The sequence below is a fragment of the Anguilla anguilla genome, chromosome 10, assembly GCF_013347855.1.
Source record: "Anguilla anguilla isolate fAngAng1 chromosome 10, fAngAng1.pri, whole genome shotgun sequence".
NCBI lineage: Eukaryota > Metazoa > Chordata > Actinopteri > Anguilliformes > Anguillidae > Anguilla > Anguilla anguilla.
The window spans coordinates 47359519-47375519 of NC_049210.1; the positions used below are offsets into that span (position 1 = coordinate 47359519).

A 16001-nucleotide genomic window follows, 5' to 3' on the forward strand; every position below is an offset into this window, starting at 1 on the left:
CTTTATCCTCTAATCTGCTCTTAAGCACTGAAACATGTAGCTTGAGGAAAGCTGTTTATAAATTCATAAATCGGCTTCGATAATTTCAATCTTTTGCACACGCTCCTAGGCAAAAAGAAATAATTGAACCATTTTTTCCCCTAACATTCAGCCAGATGCTGCATCTTGTATCGGGATTATTTCAAACACTGTTTCACAACAGATCGTTTCCCTTGGTTATTGGGATTATTTCAAACGCTGTTTCACAACAGATCGTTTCCCTTGGTTCAAGAGGACATTTCTGTCCTCTTGACATATCAGTACAGTATGTTGATGGTTATGTGAAATTTCTGATAGAGATAATTGTTTATAAAGCAATCATAAAGCATTAATTGTTATGAAAGTGGTGATGCCATACGTTCCAATGCCTAGTATGAATAAATTCATGGAGCTTTGCAGCAGTTAAATGAAAGAAACCACTTTTCTGGCGGAGGAAAGCTGCAAGTCAGTCAGTTTTGACCAGAACGTGACCAGAGGGTTTATTCACTTCTCTTCACAGATATTTGGCAAAGAAACAAGACAATTATATTCTAAACACCATCATACAGTTAAATATAAATCAAAATAATTAAAGTTTTAAAAAAAGTCATTCAAAAAATAAGTTTACAATGATCTGGCTGAACTATAGAACAGGGTTTGAAAAGAACACAAAAAAAAAATCCTGAATTTGAATCAAGAAAATGAAATTCGTCCCACACACAGGTGAAAAATCCAGGATCAGAAACTAGATTTGAACTAACTTGTGTATTCAGCTGGCTGAGTTCATAGGTGGTAGAAACACAAGGCAGGACTTTAACTTTCTGACCTTTGGACTTTCTACCTCTGATCCCACCCTATGCTTGAACAATATTCCCCTGATATACTGGGGCAGATTTACAACTTCAGGCTATAGCTGAGTGAAAGCCAACAATGAAAATACTTCCCTCTTCTTATCGGACCAGTGGCACACAAAAGTTTCCCGGTTATCACGTTTGGCTCAGATTCTTTGTACTGTCTAGGCTTGTTATGGACATTGCACAACAGTATACTAAATGCAGCTCAGCTTACAGTCTATGTAGTGATAAAAAAGTATAGCATTTTAGTTATGCTTTCCCTTCACATACAGTACATTCTTCAGGAGAGCGGGGCGGCTGTTGATTGGTCAGGAGTGGCGAGTGCCCCCACAGCACTCTGCCATTTTCCTGGCCGCCCTTTTGGCGAACCGCACCTTGCCGCGGTTCTTGAAATTGGACATGCACTCGTTGGCCTTCAGCTTGGCGTAGTAGTCGGAGAACTTGTTGTACAGGATGGAGATGGGCATGCCGTTCAGGATGATCCCGAAGGATATGCAGGTGAAGGCGAACAGTCGGCCCAGGTGCGTCTCCGGAAACATGTCCCCGTATCCCACTGTGGATATACTGACCTGGGGCACAGGGGGAATTCAAATTAACCATGACTGCCTTTCCATAACCAAGCTCACCTGTGCACTATGTAGTGAGAAATGCACACACAAACATTACATTTCATTACATTACAGGCAATTAGTGGACGCTCTTATACAGAGCGACTTACGCAGCACTGTTGTCATTCTTTTAAGTTGTATATCATATGGAAAGTTGATCAGAACCTCTAGAAGAGATACAAGAGACACAAAGTGGCCTGTTACTTCAGATACAGCTTTACTCACCGCTGCCCACCACCAGGCGTGGGGTATGCTGGTGAAGTTGGTCTGGTGCACGTCATGCTCCACGGTGTAGACCATGGCGGAGAAGGTGAAGACGCCCATGGCGATGAAGAGGAAGAGGCAGCCCACCTGCTGGTAGCACTGGCGCAGGGTGAAGCCGAAGGCCCGCAGGCCCGTGGAGTGGCGCGCCAGCTTCAGAATGCGGAAGATGCGCATCAGGCGCATGATGCGCAGCACCTGGCCCACCTTGCCCACCTGCCCCACCGTCTTCAGGTCGCTGTCCTGCACCCCGTAGTCCTCGGTCTCCAGCAGCTCCAGCCCCACCTGCAGGTACTGCGGCAGGATGGCGATCAGGTCCACGGCGTTGAGCACGCTCCGGCCGAATCGGCGCAGGTCGGGTGTGGACAGCAGCCGCAGCAGGTACTCTACGGTGAAGAAGGCGATGCAGAAGCTCTCCACGCACTCCCCGTAGGTCCTCCCGCGCTGCCTACCAGCGGGCGGCTCGTTCTGCATCTCCTCCACCGTGTTGAGCGACATGGCCACCAGCGACACCAGCACGAAGAAGCTGGAGGCCACCGCCATCAGCTTGGCCTTGATGGAGGAGAAGGGCTTCTCCATCAGGTGCCAGACGGCTCGCCGGACCTGGCCCATGGCCATGTTCTCGAACAGCTCGTCGTTCTCCTCCATCTCCACCTCGTCCTGCAGCTCCTGCTGCACCTTCAGGTGGTCGTTGAGCTCGTCGTGCCGCTCCTCGAAGGAGATCCGGCAGCAGCGGTGGGCGTTCTTGATGCGGACGCCCCAGTAGTTGATCTCCTCCAGGAAGTTCCGGGGACACAGCTCATCCTTAATCCAGAGCATGCCCGTCCTGTAGAAGTTGAAGATGTTGTGGAAGATGTCCGGGTCCCGGTCAAAGAAGTACTCGTTGTTCTGGACGGTGTAGTCATCACAGAGGTCCAGCTTCCTGTTGTGATCTGTGTAGATAGCCAGCCGCCCAATCCTGGTTTTGGGGTACCTTGCTGCCTCCCTGGAGGAGATCTGGTACACCTTTCCCCCTACGTTGAGGTTGAGCATGTAATTCTTGGCAGGCAAGGAGAGTCTGAAAGGTGACTGGTTCTCCTCTTCCTCATACTCGGCGTAGATGTCGTAAATGTCCCTGCTCACATCCTCCATGGAATTCCACTGCTTGACCCAGCTGTCCTTAGCGAATGGGATGCTGTAGTCCCCCCCGGAGTCTCTGCCATCGCACGCGCTCAGCCCAACTTTGTAGTTAGGGAAAAGGCTTGCCCTCCTGCTCCTGAGGCTCAGCATTTTTCACTCCCGTTGGCTGGCAGAAGAAGCCGCAAAGCGTTAAGCAGGTGGGACCTCTAAATCTGGCAGCATTGCGTGTCTCCAGTACCGCTACACCAGAACGGAGGAGGCTAGCAAGAGGCAGCGCTGACCCTGTAACGCCACTGACTGAAAGGATCTGTGCACTGACAGGCTGTTTATACATTATTATCCTCTTGCATGCACTCTCCCGCTCTCAACTTCCTTTTGCCTTGTCTACGTAAATCTCCTGGGTGGACCCTGACATCCTGTAATACTGCTCTGATTGAAAATAACTCAGCAGTTGACAGGATGAACATGGTTTATATTCTTTTGTTTAAATATCGAATCTTAATATTTTGACGCCAAATTTATGTCCTTCCCCATTTCTGTTTCTGCCATAATTTTCTGGTCAACATTGCACATGAAAGAAAACAGATAAGAACCTTAGAAAACAACACCAATATTAATGGAAACAAGTGCCACTGATTTAGGAGCTATAGTGAAGATACGATACTTTTCTGTTGATGAGTTCTCAGGTGAGTTCTCATTGTGACTTAGTTCTGGTGCCCTAATCTGAATTGTACCCTTTGTGTTTTTAGGCTGGAGCGCTTTAACACTTCCTGTTCCTCTCAACCAAGGAGGTAGCAAGGAAACAGATTCATGAATATAAATGAAGTGACAATGCAGTGACAATTAAGAAAATTTGAATATAAACGGTTTTATCTCTCGAATGCAGCCAGACAATGACAAAGTCTGTTTATAAAGCTTCTAGATTGCATTGGTTAGTATACACTGAATTATATACGTATTCGCTAAATAAAAATGAAAAAAGAACATTGTCCTTGCCCTCTATACAAATATGTAGAAGTTCATTTTACTATCATTGATGCTTTTGCTAAAGGCATTGCCTTGGACAGGCGGGGTCCTCTTGCATATAGAATAATCTGTGGGTAATCCGTTATCCATTAAGAATAGGGAGATTAAGGCACTTTATCCATGGAGGAAGAAATGAACAATTACTGCAGCAGAATTATTTTTCATTGTTTATCACGAATACGGGAAAACATGCACAGTGAGGGCAATAAATATTGCTACTTGGGTGCTGATGATCAGAAATTAGACACAATAAATCCCAAGCAATTAAACTTTATGGGAGGGTGAACAAATCATTTGCATTCAATATGCTAATTTATACCAATGCAATTGGCATATAATTAATTTGGGTAAATAAAGGTATCATAGAATAACACATTTACAATCTCTGCAGGCATAATGCTTTAGTACAAGGTGCTTTGTTGTTACATGAAGTGCTTTAGATCACGAACACCTGAATCCCCAGTACCTGCCATTGTACAGCTGGCAGGTTGTCAGAAACTTCTGTGTTTAAAATAATCACTGCACACGAAAACTCTCTGTCCCAATTGAAAACACACGCCAAAGGTGAAATATTCCAAAGAAAGAAATACATAAAATAAAACTCTAGAAAATGAGCTATCCCTTTAACATCAAATGTGAAATGAACTCCAGAAAGTGAAATTGGAGTTGGAGTGGGCTTAACCAACTACTGTTCACGTCCACTACTTGTGGACCAAATTACTAACCTCATCGCATATTATAGGCTAGTCTTGCTACTTCTATATATTCCAAGCCAAGTCACGCTTTACCTTTAAACGCCTAGACTAATTACTTCCGCGGAAATATTTGGATGGGACACCAGCATAAAAATGGCTGCTTCTGAGTCTGGATGTGTCCATTATGTGCGCAGCTGTTTACTAAAAGTAAGGCATATTCTGTTTTTATTTTATGTACAAAATGCGTTCTGAAAAATATGTAAGCGCTGTAGTCTAGGCATATGACCAACTGTCGAGTCTAACGTTGTGCAGCGAAGTAGATCACTGTGGTATAAAACTACATAATGCTAACTACGTAGCTGGTGAACTAGGGAGTCTTGTAATAATTTAGGTCTAGTCTATGACATTTTCGTAACGTTAACCCAGTGTGTTGCGCAATGAGTTTATTGCTGCTTGCTAGTTAGGTAGACATTTCTGCACTTCTGTTGCTGGGAGCGGGTGTATTTCGCGTAAACACGTTAATAAGCTGTTCAAAAATGAGTCGCTAAGTTAGCTAGCTAATGTAACGGTGAGCTAGCTAAATTAACTGGGTACTCTGGAGTCTGGTAAAATTTTGTCTTGCGTTCTGCTAGCGTTAGCGTCAGAACTAGTAGCATGCAAAAGCAGAAAGCTGCCAGGGCTACGCCTTGCCTCGGAAAATTTTGAGGAGTTTACCTAGAAAGCTAGCAAGCTAACTCGTATGTTGTGGCTCATTGTCCGGGTCAAATTCAACAGTCAGCTCCAACATTTGTTACTTGATTTGTCGGGCAGACACAATGGTCAACGTATTTGATTATTTGCCAATTCGCATCCTTCATACGGAGGCAATGTAGCTGGATAAAAAGCAATTGCCACCCATGTTTTTATTTCCCTGAACAGCTAGCTTGAACTGCGAGGCTTACACCTAGTTTTCAGACACAATCAAAATCTTGTCTGCTCTGATCTTTTATTCCCATTGCTCTCGGAGAATGTTAATGTTCAGAAATTGTCTTGCTGAACAGGGTAATTATACTTGACACGTACGTATGTATGTAAATGGACTGCATTTATATAGCGCTTTTATCCAAAGCACTTTACAATTGATGCCTCATTCGCCAGAGCAGTTAGGGATTAGGTGTCTTGCTCAAGGACACTTCAACATGCCCAGGGCGGGGTTTGAACCTGCAACCCTCCAACTGCCAGACAATCGCTCTTACCTCCTGAGCTATGTCGCCCCTTGTATGTATTGGCTACCACCCATTGAATGTTTAAAGACGAGAGAAGTTATACAACTTTTGGATTAAGTTTAGTCATTTAAATGTAATTGGCCCGAGGTAAATTAATGGAGTTATTGTCTTCTGAAATATTCAGTCCCAAAGGCCAGGGCAGAGTCAGCCTTTAATTCAAAACGTTTCTTGATTCTTTGCCATGTCAGTATTTAAAGGCGTCGATGACAGACATTTCACCGGGCTGGTTGTGCCACTTTGAATAGTTGGCTGGCTGCTGTGCACTTGCAGTCCACCTTACGTTACACTCACAGGTGTTATGATTTGAGTTTGTTCGTACATGCAGCCTGTCTGGGTGCTCACTGAAAACTTGGGAGCCTCTGTGGTCACTTTGATTTGTCTGATTTAGGAATCGCTCTGAACTGAGCAGAGGCCATAATTTAGTCGAAAGATGGAGGTTTTTTGGTTGGTTGGGATAAAAGTGAGTCAAATCGCACAGTCTGAGATACAGGCTATAGTCTGAGTTTAGGCCTCTGGTTTAGGCCCTAATTCTAAATGGTTCGAGATAGGAAGTTGCAATTAAGGTTTACAATTATCATATTTTATTGAGGCCATGTTTTCAGATATAATTTCTTGTTGTGTGGGTGCAATAGAGATATCAGTCTCATTTTTATGGTTACTAAGTTAACCACTGAGAGCTTACAAATGACGAAACATTATGGTTCAAATGCAGTGTGCTTAGCTGGACTTAAACCCGGTTCTAATCGCTTGATTCCACCTGCGCTGTTCCAGGCTCCCTGCTGCGGGAAGTTCTATGTTTGTCGACTGTGCCACGATGCTGAAGAAAACCATCAGATGGATCGCTTCCAGGTTAAAGAGGTCAAATGCTCTGTGTGTAACACGGTCCAAACGGTAAGCTCTCGCTGCCGCCCCACACACAGTAGGGTCCTAAGAAATCTGTGTTTGCTGCTCAGTGACAATGTCAAAGTACAAAGCGAGGCTAAAGAGAGATATGGCTGGTATTCTAGGCTGAAGAGCAAGTCGTGTTCTGTGCTGAATGCCATCAACACAACATATAATGACGAGAACGTGCCATTCAGACCAACAATACTCGCCATTTTCCTTCCACAAAAGTGTACCTAGTGCTCAGTTTACCTACAAACGACAAGCCTGGTCTTGAATACCCCAGAGTTTCTGTCTCTGCTACATGACCTGGCAAGCTTTGTGACCCCAAAAAGTCACTGCTCACCTGAGTGACGTGTGTTTTAAGTTTTATTACAGATGAAGCTCTAAGGTTGTCAGCCTGGCTTTCATTACAGAAAAAAGGCAAAATATTGTATTTACTATTGTTTGTTCATTTAATCGCTTTGTGAAATCTGTTTTTACAAAGCATGCTCATGCATTTCAGTGATTCTCATTTTCATATTGTGCGGAAAAAAAAGAAAGTGTCTGGACAGTGGCTGGTTCAACAGCAAGTCAATTATCGTAGTTCATGGAGGGTGTTTACCATCTTTACAGGTCAGACCTCTTTGTGGAGCATACAGTAGCAGAGCTTTAAATACCACTTCCAGGTCATAGCTGTTTTGTTCGTTCAAACTGTAACTGGAGGCAGATTAGTCTTAATTCTTTAAAAGTGCCAACAAGCAACTTTTATGGCACAATAACCTTTTGTGTGGAAATCCTGGGATGACTCGGTCCAGCGTGCATTGCGCGTGCTGTTTCTGTTTCTGTGTAGCGTGTTGGTCAGTGTTCACAGAGCTGCCTCTTTAAACACCCAGTCTGACCCACAGAATGACCGCCGGGTACCGTGATGTGAAAACACCCCCCTGCAGTGTTGATGTGGCTTTCTCCTTTACCCGTGCAGGCACAGCAGACATGCCAGCAGTGCGGTGTGAAATTCGGGGAGTACTACTGCGACGTCTGTCACCTGTTTGACAAGGATAAGAAGCAGTACCACTGTCAGCCGTGTGGCATATGTCGGTGAGCTTTTCCCCGAGCCCTGCGGCTACTGCACACGCCTCCTTCCAGGCAGCTCCTTCTGTACCGTCGATCAGCAGGCGACAGTTACTTGGTGCTGCCTAATAATTCCTGGAAAGCATACGCGACAGTCAGAGTTACGGTGCATGCAGTGTGTGCACCGCTTGTAAACCAGCTCAGAAAGCCATTTGTGTGTGTTTACACCAGTTCTGTTTTGTTTTGTGCAAGTGGTAGCTCAAGAAGCTGAAATGGCGTGAGCTGGTAACATGGCTCTACATTTCACTGACTGTTTGTTTCTTTGAGTGTTTCAGCAGTGTTTTGCTAAAACATTTTTTTTGTCCCTTGTAAGGATTTCAAAAGTAATGTTTTAATCTTTAGAATTAGGCCAGGATAGATATCTCAGTTTGCATATACTGTCTTTTTGACATTTTCTGCTGACAGAATGAATCTGGGGTATAATTAGTTCTGCCACAAGCAGTTCTGTTTCAGCTGAAGGACGTGTCAAACAGGTATGGAAAGTGCTTTACTTTGCACCATCCGGATTTACCTGTAGTCAGCTTATTCATATTCAGAAGGATTTTAAATATTAATCCTGATTTTAGGGATCCAAACTGAATGTCAGATAACACCCTTTATTTTCTGTTTCAGGATTGGACCAAGAGAAAAGTACTTCCATTGTGCGAAGTGTAATCTATGCTTGGTTAGCGATCTGCAAGGAAATCACAAGGTGCTTTTCTGCAAATAATTTGTCATTATTTAAAATTATTTTCAGTGTGCATGTATGGCTAACCAGATCATTAGCTCCTGTATGTTAATGGCTTCATCCACCCTTATGATGAGGAAAAAAATAAATCAAAGGTACCTTTGCGTAAAAATAAGTGTCCTTGATTATTTGATAGTAATTATAATTTCTTGGTTTCAGTGTGTTGAGAATGTCTCGCGACAGAACTGCCCGGTGTGTATGGAGGTAAGCTTGGGCAATCCCACGTATCGATAGTAGTCCGTCTGTGTGAATGGCTTAGGCTCCTGTGATTACTGGTTATGTTGCCCCCCAAAAGTATTGCCTTGTATACATCATACAATATATACATCTGGTTTCAATTGAAGATCGGCATTCGAACTTTGATTGGACCCGGGTTTTACGCACAGATGAGACTGAGATACTCGCTCCCGAAACTTTGATAAAGTCAGAAAAATATGGGTGTCAATTACGGTCAGCCCTGTTTTCAGTAGTTTGTGCATCCTCCTGCAGGTATCTGCTCCAACCATACACTACACCACCAGATTTCACTAACGTCCTGAACCAATCAACGCACATCATTTTGGAGGGCACTCATCTGATTATGTGAAATAAAAAATGCGTGATGAAGTGTGTATGCATTCAAAGTTCTTAAAAGATGATATACCTTACAGTACTGTTAAGGCATTAACCAGATTTACAAACCGCACGTGTTTCTGAAGCACTAGGTGATCCTTTATACAGCCTGTATCTGAGGCTGTGTAATCAGTAACCAAGCCTAACCAGCTTGCACAGCAGAAATTGTGGTTTAACTGACTTGGCAAACAAAATTGACCGTGTAGGTATTTTTCCCCTCACAAGGGGCTTTAAATAGAAGGAAAATGTAGCATAAATTAACTGAGAAAATTGACAGGTTGACAAATCATTTAAAGCAGTTTGAATTATCCTGCAAGTGGGTGCCTCTGCACCACTTAGAGTTATCAGTCTAACCTAAATCTCTGTTTGTTTTTGTTGTTTTCAAATGAAGGATATCCACACCTCCAGAATAGGAGCTCATGTTCTTCCTTGTGGTCACCTTCTACACAAGTAGGTTTTTTTTTTTGTCATTACTGATGCAATATTGTCAGATTCTTAAGTCCATAGAAGCAATTGTTTGGGGAAAAACTGTATATTTTTACAGGTGAATGCAGTATTTGTTTTTCCAAAAGCTTCTTAAAGATGAGTATCTCGAAGCTTCAAAGACATATTCAGACCGCTCACTTTAATACCCTTAAAGAGCCGCCCTGTTTAGGCAGCCATCTTGAATACTCTACTTAACATTTATTATTTTTTTACAGAACCTGTTTCGAAGACATGTGTAAAACTGGGTAAGATTTACCACTTTTTTTTTTGTAGTTGGTGACTTGTTTCTTTTTTATTTTTTATTTTTGTACTGTAAAAATTATTCAAGGTTTTGCTTCCCTCTTGAATATTGAGTTAATCTATAGAAGGGGTCTCCAAACTTTCCAGATGATCAGTGTAATTTATACAAACAAGACGGTTAAATCTAAATGAGGGTGGATCACTTGTAAAAAGTAACTTCATGCATAATAACCAGTGAAGTGTTCAATTTGATTCAAGTGAATGTGGAAAGTATATATAGTACCATAGCTTGTGTGTAGCACCTGAGTAGGGTTGCAGTATATGGTGCAGGAAGTAGTATTTTTAACAGAAGTTCACTTCCTTTCCAGCGCGTACCGCTGCCCGCTGTGCATGCGCTCGGCCTGGAACATGGAGGACTGCTGGGAGGACATGGACAAGGAGATCTCCCAGACCCCCATGCCCAGCGAGTACCAGGACGCCACCGTTAAGGTAGTGCTGTGGACCGTCTGGGACGGGTCGTTCGTGGATGGTGGTGGGGTGGTTGGGGGGTGGGGGGGTGGGGGGTGGGGCAGTCTGTTAACCCAGACACAGGAGGGCTGTGACCCAGCCACTCCTGGAATATCCAGCTCATTGCACTCAAAGAAATGCATGCGTTGGAAAAGGACCGCCCTCCATGCTGGGGTTAGGAATTTGCCCTCTGACCTCTGGGAAGGGTCTGGCTCCAGCCATGTCACTTGACTACTGTAGCGTGTCAAAATAAGAGCTCGCTTTTACATTTTCCAAACCAGTTTCTAACAGCTGCCAGACTTATGTAATTGGTGTGACTAATCTTTATTGTTGGCTGATTATAAAGCGCTTTTGGCGGTGTTCTGACTGGTGTCCTCTGTGTGACTGCAGATCATCTGTAACGACTGCCAGTCACACTGCACAGTGCCCTTCCACGTCCTGGGCATGAAGTGCAGCAACTGCGGCTCCTACAACACTGCCCAGGATGGGGGGCTGGAGCCACGGCAACCGCAGCCACAGCAACAGCAGCAGTCGCCGTAGTGACACAGGAGGAGGACACGCCCGCATTCCGCTGCCTGCACCAATCCCGGACTCTGTTCCTGCCACCCAGTCTCCAGCTTCCCGGAGGAAGTCCCAGAACTTCAGGCTGCTCCAATTAATTTTGTTTGTTGCTTATTGTATACAATTGGTTTGTTCACAAGGGGTGATTTGATTTGTCAATATTACTAACTAAACCGTTGCTTATAATTGTGTTAAAGGACATTTTCACCACAGTTGGCTCTATCCTTTTGTTGCTACTTATGTTTGCTGTGGGAGTAATCTTTCAAATATTTGAATATATAGCTGTACCAAATATAGCCTGATTGGTATTCGTAAATTATAAATCAGATTTTTATTAAATTCTGTTGTGGTCTTCAAAAGGGGTCTTCCAGTGTAGCATTGTAGTACTGTTTCAGCAGCATCTGGTGAACATTGACGGTGATGTTGCAGTGAACTCTTTCGAGATGAAGCTGACGAGATGGGGAGCCTCCTGTTGACGCTGAATCGCTTGATTGGCAGACGCGTACCTGCAGCTTCACAGATGATGAAGATGATGGCAGGTAGCAGAAAGTGTAATCTTCGGCTGGCAGTTAGGGTTGCGCTAACGTGGGAGCCGTGTCATCGCATGTGATGTATCAGAATCTTAGGAGTACTCTGACAGAGTATCAAATGCATCACATTCTGGGTTTAGTATTGCCATCTAAACATGGTAAATACATTTTTGGGTGACTTCTTCCTTTATTATTTTAGTTGCCACGTGTCGGTGAAATGGAGCCTACACGTTTTAGAATGTGAAGTGTTCTGCATGGAGTCAGTCTCTCTGAGTCTACTCGGATTGATCCTTGAATATCGTTCTTTTAAATCCTCTTCCATCCGTGTCGGAAATTGCCTGAAATTTCACTTTCTCCGATCCGACCTTCGAATCGCGCCCATCTCTTGGGTTTTGAGTGCCTGCGGTGGTGTAGCGGTTTGTGTTGGTCCCTCGCAGCTGTTGGAGCTTTATTCTGCAATATTTCACATAGTCTTTCACAGAGAGCTTTTCGCCCAGCGTCCTACTGTAGTCTTCGATCCCGAAATGAAGAATCGTAGTGGTTCAGCAGAAATGCAGATTGAGTGGGGAGCGTTTCTGTCTGTGGGCTGGCTGGAGCAGTGGTGTTCGAACATGGTGGACTGAACCATAACCAGGGCGGTGGGGGAGGACCTACAGACTGGGCCCTCCCCTCTGGTCATGTGACCACCTGCTGTCTGCAATACTAACATTGGGGCAATGAAGGTGATTTAATTCACCACTCATTTCAGTTAGGATTCTTTCCAGCTTCTTTATAATCTGCAAGTATATATTTTTATTTACCTTGTTACAGCTTCTGTGTTGAATCATATGGTGGTCTTTACGTGCATTAGTTGCTTGTAATTTATTGTAATTTTTTCCATTCTCGAGAAACTCAGGAAAGTCAAGTATATATTGATATTAAATGTGTAATGACATGCAATCTGTCAAAATTACAAGTGTTGTTGAACTTAATTTTTGTTTGTGAACTTGCATAAAACCAAGCCGATTCACGTGACTTCCCAATGCAGCCTGATGACAACTAGTTATTTAATTAGCTTTAGCTAATTGAACCATTTTGTACAAAAAGTCACATTTGTATAGAACAATTATATTATCTCTCTTCCTGCTGGGCTTATATTGAACAACTTGGTATTGCTGAGAGAGGAATCGTAGACAGAGTGCTTCTTGTATGGTTTATTCTGTAGGTAATGCTTTATTTGTAAAAGAAAGACAAATGTAAATAAATGTTCTAGAGAGTGGTGATATTCTTATTGGTCTGCTAATTCCAGTGCTAAAATTGGCAATCCTCTTGATTGGTCTTTTTTTAATTTTTTTTTTTTACAGTGAACCACACACACTTGTTACAATTACAACACATAATCCTCTCTAAAGCATGTGAGAGAAGGTTTAGAATATGCACAAAATGAGTGCTGTAATTTTAGGTTTAGTCAAAATGTGTGAGCAGTTTGTTTTGTTATTCTATTCTGCAGTTTGTACTGTTCTACAGTAACGTGTAGTTGAGCTGGACAAAATGTGAATGTAATGTTGGGCAGTTTGGCAATTGAATACCATATAAATAACCAGGTGTATCTTAAACACACTCATCCAGACAAAAAAACATTTAAAAAAACTGGGCCTATAAAAATTAATTGTAAAATTGATCCATAGCAATAGCATTTAATCATGTTACCCAAAATCCCAAGATTTTGCATGTCATGAGCTATAAGCTATCCCCTCTACTCTCTGTAACTTTAGGGTCCCTTACCTTATCTGCTCTAACAGTATAACACAGCATAGTGACAGGCTCTGCCACAGCTGTTCTGCCAGCCTCTGTTTGACTGTTTGTCTCTGCAGTTATTGGTGCCATTGTTGTCATGACGACTGTGGGAGGAGTTCTCTCATCTGTAACTTCCTGAGGAGTGGTGTTGGCAATGAGAAGTCGAACTGCTGCCATGGTGATGGTTAGGGGCGGGGCTGTGTCTGCCACGGCTGGCTGAGGTGTGGTTTCTGCGATGACGGGCACCACTGTCCCTGAAAAGTCTGGGGGGGTCGTCCGATCTGCAGTGATCGGCTGTCGCGTTGTCTCTCGAACCAAAGTCTCTTCTGAAGAAAAACTTGAATCGCTGGATTCTGAGGATTCAGATAATTCAGATGACTCAGACGAGCTGCTGTCGATCGTGTTCACAAAATGGTATTTAAAACGGCGGACCTGTTGATGAGAAATAACAGACAGTATAATGGGCCCTGCTGCTGTCTTTTGTCCTGATATTCTGTTCTTGCTGTCATGCATAAGGAGTATGATAACAAAATAGTACCTAGTTGCCGTGTACTGTATGTATAGTGGAAAACAACCATTGACATTCTTACTGGTTTTGAAGATGTCGTCACTATTATGAAAATGACGATTGTGATCTTTAAAATTCTCATCTCTTGTATCTTCCTTTCTGGAAGACATCAAGATATACATATTATGTATTATGCTGAGACTAGTAATGTCATTCATCTTTCCATGGCATTAGTTATGAAAAAATAACTTCCGAAATATATATATATATATATTTTAAATCTCCACAAAATGTTAAATCCAACAATACACCATTTCAATCTGATTCAGCTTTAGAGTACTTCATAGCATATGGTAGCACTTTCTTACTTACAAAACATAAAACAGTGGTATTACCTTGTACTGATAGTATGTCCGCGTTTGTCCTGTAAATTGCTAAAAAGGTTTAATTCTATAGATGCTGGACTGTGAGAGCTGTCAGTGTCCCAGACTTCAGTACGACAGTTAGCTGAAGGCTGGAGAGACTGTCTTGCAGATGTTTATATGAAGTCTGAGCCGGATGTTGCTTCCTAATTTGGAAAGTTTTTTCCTGCATTGTTCAGCTTCAATCAATCAAAATTCATTTCATAATGAATTTAGACACATTTTGCTCAGAATCTTTGAGGACCTTTATTGTGGTTGAACAGGAATGCACCCCACACTCCAAAAGCAGACGTCAAAATTAAAGAGCTAAAACAAACCATCAGCGATCTGTTATGTCAAAACAAGCAGCCGCTAATTACAGAACAAGTGGTCCAAAGGAGGAGAGACATTTTTCGGTCTGGCAGTCTGGAAATATTTCGGAAGACTAAATGAGTGTTTGAATATTACAGTGTAATGTCATCGGAAGGTTTAGTGCCCTTAGCATCTGGGCACATACCTCTTAAAATAAGTCATCAAGCCTCTTAAGACACTGAACCAGGATGCAAGTGATTCGTCTAATTACAAACCTCTCTCAACCTTCCATTCCTGAGGTACTAGAAAAGGCCGCCTCAAACAGCTTACATTACGCACTCCAGTAATATCTTGGAAGTCTGGTTTTAGACCTTATCATAGCACTGAAACCCAGAGTACTCTGTGACCTACTCCTCTCCTGACAGATGCTGTATTTCCATAATTGTGCTCTTAAGATTTCAGTGCACCCATTGACAATATTGATCACCGCATCTGTTTTGGAGAGACCTGCAAGTCTTTTAGGCCCGAGTGGACAGTCTCTCTATTGGTTTGGTTCATACTTTTCAGACTGATAATTATGCACATTAACAATGTTAATTACACCATAGGAATGTAGACATCATTGTATTACATGCAGTACAATAACATGCATTACTTCAGCAGAGGAGAATGTCAGGATTTAGCTTAAAGGCTCACAAAGAAACAGACAAATATACCAGACTGGGCCATTCTTATTCCAAAACATTTTTATTAATAGTCATCATTGAAAGTACACTAATGTTTTAAAAACAAACAAAAAAAAAAAAAGGTAAAAAATGAACTGGATTAATTAGCAGAAGTAATAGGTGGATGGCTTTTGAGATCTAACTTAACTAGTGGAAACTGTCCAAAAGAATGTCCAAGTTGTAAATAAAAATAAACCATTTCCTAAACGGTTTATATTTGAAAACAGGATATGTAATATTTCAAGGCACATCAGAAATACCAAGAACACTTCATAAACACAAATTTGTTTTGGGAACAGAAATACCACAATGAAAGGCTATTGCACAACCTTTTTCTGCCCAATAATGAATGAGTGATGTCGTTGTTGCTCAAAACAATGAACAAGCTCAAACTCGTGTGCCTATTATGTACTTACACCAAGAATGTAAACATCATAGTTCACTGTAACAACAGAAAGGCATGACCACACTACCCAATTCTGGGTAACCTGTATTTAAACATACCCACCTTCCAGTGAGTACTCGTGTAAATGTGGGAAAAACCACCTTTCAAATGAAGTTAGTAGGCTCATCAACTGAGAAGAATATTTCTGAGAAAATGCTATAATCAGGAATTTGATGTAGAATACTGTAAAATACAGATTTCTCTTAAACTCCCTGGCAGCAGAAATGAATTATAAATAACAAATACAACAGATCTATAGCAAGGATAACTAACTCTCTTTGCACTTTTACTTCAGTGGCAACTAGTTTGTGGTAAATACACGGTTGAATATTT

General features: G+C 42.5%; 2 protein-coding genes and 1 long non-coding RNA gene across 3 annotated transcripts; 1 reads left to right on the forward strand and 2 right to left on the reverse strand.

Moving 5' to 3' along the window:
- Positions 1-658: 658 nt before the first annotated feature.
- kcnv2b (potassium channel, subfamily V, member 2b) lies at positions 659-3133 on the reverse strand. Its single transcript, XM_035380029.1, has 2 exons — positions 1706-3133; positions 659-1441 (listed from the first exon to the last, which is right to left on the reverse strand). Exons 1-2 carry the CDS (start codon positions 3008-3010, stop codon positions 1181-1183), a joined length of 1566 nt encoding a protein of 521 aa, XP_035235920.1. The 5' UTR covers positions 3011-3133; the 3' UTR covers positions 659-1180.
- Positions 3134-4638: 1505 nt separating this feature from the next.
- rchy1 (ring finger and CHY zinc finger domain containing 1) lies at positions 4639-12759 on the forward strand. Its single transcript, XM_035379867.1, has 9 exons — positions 4639-4788; positions 6618-6737; positions 7690-7805; positions 8451-8529; positions 8725-8769; positions 9569-9627; positions 9879-9908; positions 10272-10392; positions 10801-12759. Exons 1-9 carry the CDS (start codon positions 4735-4737, stop codon positions 10948-10950), a joined length of 774 nt encoding a protein of 257 aa, XP_035235758.1. The 5' UTR covers positions 4639-4734; the 3' UTR covers positions 10951-12759.
- Positions 12593-14378, reverse strand: LOC118206793. The gene is made up of 3 exons (XR_004761249.1): positions 14181-14378; positions 13868-13944; positions 12593-13709 (listed from the first exon to the last, which is right to left on the reverse strand). It is a non-coding gene; the product is annotated as an uncharacterized LOC118206793 (long non-coding RNA).
- Between the last annotated feature and the right edge of the window lie 1623 nt (positions 14379-16001).